Source organism: Puccinia triticina, chromosome 14A (genome assembly GCF_026914185.1).
Source record: "Puccinia triticina chromosome 14A, complete sequence".
In the NCBI taxonomy this organism is placed as follows: domain Eukaryota; kingdom Fungi; phylum Basidiomycota; class Pucciniomycetes; order Pucciniales; family Pucciniaceae; genus Puccinia; species Puccinia triticina.
In genome coordinates, this window is record NC_070571.1 from 4,411,458 (window position 1) to 4,415,954 (window position 4,497).

At 45.2% G+C, this 4,497-nt stretch overlaps 1 protein-coding gene across 1 annotated transcript; it reads right to left on the reverse strand.

Moving 5' to 3' along the window:
- Nucleotides 1–498: 498 nt before the first annotated feature.
- Nucleotides 499–1,084, reverse strand: PtA15_14A396 (uncharacterized protein; the record flags this gene model as incomplete). Its single annotated transcript, XM_053163107.1, has 3 exons — nt 499–562; nt 633–771; nt 901–1,084. 3 exons carry the CDS (start codon nt 1,082–1,084, stop codon nt 499–501), a joined length of 387 nt encoding a protein of 128 aa, XP_053027067.1.
- Between the last annotated feature and the right edge of the window lie 3,413 nt (nt 1,085–4,497).

Genomic DNA, 4,497 nt, shown 5'->3' on the forward strand with positions numbered 1-4,497 from the left:
CGCATCCTCTTCTTTCTTACTCAACCGTCCAGCAGCAGGCTGGTGTGGCCAACAGTTTCCCAGAGGAGGAAAAGGTGTGAAGGAAGGCAAGATAGGGTGATGGTGGAGTGTGAGGAAAAGGAGATGCAGATTGGATAAAAGTTTCAACTCTTTGAAATTCCGAGCAATGCCAGCGGAAGCGCCAATAGCCTTTAGGGTGTAGTCTACGCGGTCGAGGCTGGCAGAGAAGCTTTCAAGGACAATGCGGCCAGCGCGGTCAAATATGAGATGGATGAGTTGTGGAAAGCAACGGAGAAGCGAGCACAGGCAAGTAAGAATGAATTTGACTTCCTTGTTCCAATTTTTCAATAACATTCTGTATATACATGATCCAGTTAATTATTCTGCATCACCATAATAGTAAGTTTCAAAATGGTTCAACAAGGCAAAAAAAATAAAAGTCACTTGGTACTTCACGCATAATTTGTTCGGAAAGTTTGGCGGTCAAGTTGAAGTAAGCTAATGAGGGCTCTGAGCCTGGGGCTTTTGATGTTTGATTATTGCAGCATCCACTAGGATCGGACTATTGGATTAGAGAATACATCAGGGATCATAATAAATAAGATGAAAAGTAGCCTTATTGAGAAACTAACGAACTGGACGAGGCCCTGGTTGGGGATTCGGACACCTGCTCCTCAACCTTTTTCCAGGCCAAGACAATTATCTGGACGTGTGGCTGGATGGCTTTGAGGGAGCGGATGAAGGCCAGCGTTTGTGGACTCGGAGCTCCTCCTGTGGACTGCTCCCCTCAATCAATGCTGTCTTGAGTTCAGAATCCAGGAGCCTCTGTAGCTTGGATGGATTCAGAGCGCTTTTGGCCAAGAAGTGCCCGCCAGACCCGGCAATTCATCCCTTGCTGACTGGACCCAGTGGCCATGATCCCAATGGCATATTGGAGAACAAGGCGGGAGAGGGTGAAGAGGAGATGGTCGGAGCCCAAGACCGTGCTCAACGGAGGCCAACACCAGCCGCAGTGCAGGAACGGATCTGGGCAGGCGGTCGAGTAGACCAGCCAGCCATTGAGTGTGTTCAATTTCTCAATCATCACGCCAGTTCCTACGTAGTCTCATTGATGCCCCTCAAGTGATAGTACCGCTCCACAAATATTACCAGCGTCGTCAAAGGCATGTTCAGCAGGAGTTTTGTCTGTTGGAACGGGTTGCTCTGTCTTGGCTTTGTGCTCAGAAAGCGCAGCCAGTGAGCTAGTAGGACAAATCCAAGGAAGAAAGTCTGTGTCTCCAGATATTGACGCGGCGGCAAAGCTTCAGGCTTCCTCTTAGGCGTGCTGACTGATTTCGGATCGGAGGCTGGAGACTTCTTAAAGGGATAACAGACAAATCGGAGGATAGCACGGATTTGGGATAATGAGCCCAGATGGAAGGGAAGCGTATGATCTGTTCAAGCAAGAAAACCCCGTGTCAGTTTAATGAGGCCTGGAATTGAGCACTTAGAGGTTCGGACCAGGACAGTTTTCCAAGTAGCAAGTGATAGACCAAGGGGGCACCAACTTGTACAACTGCCAGAATATAAATTGTTAGAAAAACAGGCTGTCAAGTAAGTCCAAGATGTTGTGCCACCTAGTGTGTTTTCTTCTCTGGATATACTGTCAAAGAAAAAGTGTGATGAGGGGAAGAGGAGAGAGTGATGACAAACCTTTGAGAACACTGAGTAAGATATGGTGAGTATTGGCAAGGATTGCGTTCGCTTCGTGACAATTTCTGGTTCTGAGAACTTTTAAGAGTGGCGCAGGGGACAGAGTAACCTGTAACAACAGATAACTTTGGTTGGTCATTGCCAGAGTCTAGGCAAAAGCCAAGAGTGAGTATCTTGAGACGCCAAGACGCGTTGGCCCAGGCAAAGCACAAGCATGAGGCCAATATTTCTGCAGCTCTGCCTGGACTGTGACATAGCCGAGGCCCAAGAGCGCCAGCATGACAAGGACCGGAAGGCTGAGCGGCAGGCGGACATCAAGAGGCGCGCGGAAGAGATGCGTCGCTATGAGACTAATCAAGAATGGCAAGAGCTCATCCGCCAGGCTCACCAGGCCACCATGCTTGCCTTCATCAGCTTGCTAGGGTCGCGCGGTGCCTTGTAGGTGACTCGGTTTGGATGGTTCCTACTCCTTATGTGTGCAGATGCGCACGCCGCGGTGATGATATTGACATAGACAATGCCTTGCCGGTCCAGGCACCGCCGCGGAGGTCAGAGTTACATGCAGGGGCGTGGCGGTGGCGTGGTAGTCATGGCTTGATGAATGCAGCAGTCGATTTTACTGAGGGCAATTCCCAATTGTCTATAAAGGAGGACTTTGGCTTGTGTGTTTGTGTCCCAGGGCGTCCTCTGCCGCTGTAATTCCAGCGTGCAGTTCGCCCTCACCCCTCCGCTGTTGCACTTGCGCAGTTTGAGGGGCTAAACTCGTTGGCCCCCCTTTGCATAATGCCTTCAATGCGGCGCGCTGGGGGCCATCCACCCACTATTTTAAACCCTGCTAGACAGGGATGGATAGTGGGTCTATTTTGTGGTGTTTAGATTTTTTGTTAAGAACACTTTTTTCGTGATTTTTTTTTTTTTTTTTGGAAGGGGGAACCCCTGCATTTTTTTTTTGTAATTTTGTTAATTTGTAGGGGGAACCCTTGATCTTTCTTTCTGTGTTTCTCTGTCTTTAATAAACTTGGATCAGTAAACAGGAGCAATTGATGAGTTGGACTTTGGTCAAATATCATTTCATCATATTTCTTCCTACAGTTGTACATAGAAAACAAAAGAATTCTATACAACATTGTGTTGACTTCCAAATCAATTGTGACTGACTTTTCACTAACTTCTCCATCCAATTTACTATTTTGGGGATGAGTTACTAATCCACATCAGGCTCACATCCGACCAAAACTCACATAAAATTCAGCTCTGGCACTCCCTGGGGAGTGGGAACATATCTCCCCTGGTGTCTGATGTGAGTCAAATGTCAACTTCAACTCTTTTTCACTTTCTTCCAAACACAAGGGTAACTGTAGGTCAAGTTGTTTTGGAATGATCTGTAACTCAATTCCAACACATGAACATCTCTTGGCTGAAGTTTTGTGTTAGGTTCATCATGATAACAACTGTGGAATTGAGCTTCAATGCACACAAGTGTTTCCAAAAATGCACCTATCCATATTCTAAAATACATCCTCATCCAAGTGAGGGGGAATAATTTTCATTGCAGATCTTTTCAGTCAAAAAACCCATAACATCATACCATGCAACATAATTTTGAAATGTGGCAACTTTGGAGGATCAGCCAACTGGCTGATGAATCCTTGCAGCATATTTCTTCCATGCGGATTCCCTATATTAAAATGGAAAGAAAGTGGTTTGCCATCAACTTTCTATTCTTCAAGTAACAATCAGTGTCAGAGCAAGGAAAACCTGTGTAACATGCAATTTTCCTCCCATAAATATGAAATATGAAAATACTGGAGTCAATTTTACCTACCATTTTTTCCAAGGGATGAACCAGAAAACAATGTTGAATTGTGAATTTTGAAGAGTTGTCAATTCGGGAATATACACCTTGCCTAATACATGACTACACACTGTACAATTTTTGTTAATTGAAATACAATTGACTGAAAAATGCATGTTCTAGAGGCCTAAACAAAGCTTCTAAAGGGAAACACGGTAGATTGTTGGATATTCACAAGTGCATCAATATTCCCTTGCTCCTGGAGCTAGCTGGAGAAATAATTCAAAATCTGGTCTGAGAAATCCAAGGTGAGTGGTGAATTATTGAATCATAATGCCCACACAAATATCAATGTTGGTAACATATTTTTTCTTGTGAATTTATCATCTTTAGATGTTACACCCAGCCATTTTACGTGAATCTCCTCCTATCTACCTTTGTTTTGATTTGCATGGTTCAAAAAAATGTCTCTGATTGCTCTCATCACGTGGTACTTGTGTAGCACCACCTGTTAGTTAATACTTCTACACTGCAGACCTGCTTTATCCAGAACACTCAAAATAAGTGGCCTTCAGAAAGCAGGATTTGCCCAAATATGTGAGGAAAGTAAGTAAAAAAACTGGTGTCTGGTGGTTTGAAGGTTGGTACAAGTGAACTATGGGTATGGGGGTACACTTGGATTGGCTCAGAATCCCCCTTTTTTACTGGGGAGGGGTTTTTTATTTTGTAATTTCCACCCTCATGTTTGGGCAAACATCAGGGTGGACATTGGCCAGAAGTTTACCCATGTAACCAAAATTGATGACCAGTGTGTGTTTTTCATTGCTCTGGGAAAGTCCCAGCTCAATGTCCACCACATTCTGGCCATCCAACTGGGCTTTTCCAAGCTTGGTGAACAGTATTTACTGCCTGCCAAGCTCAGAAAGGCCTGCGCGATGTGCAGCATGTGCTGGTCATCGGGTTGTTGCTTCCCCGACTCGGGGAACCCTGTAATTTGTCCACCACAAGGT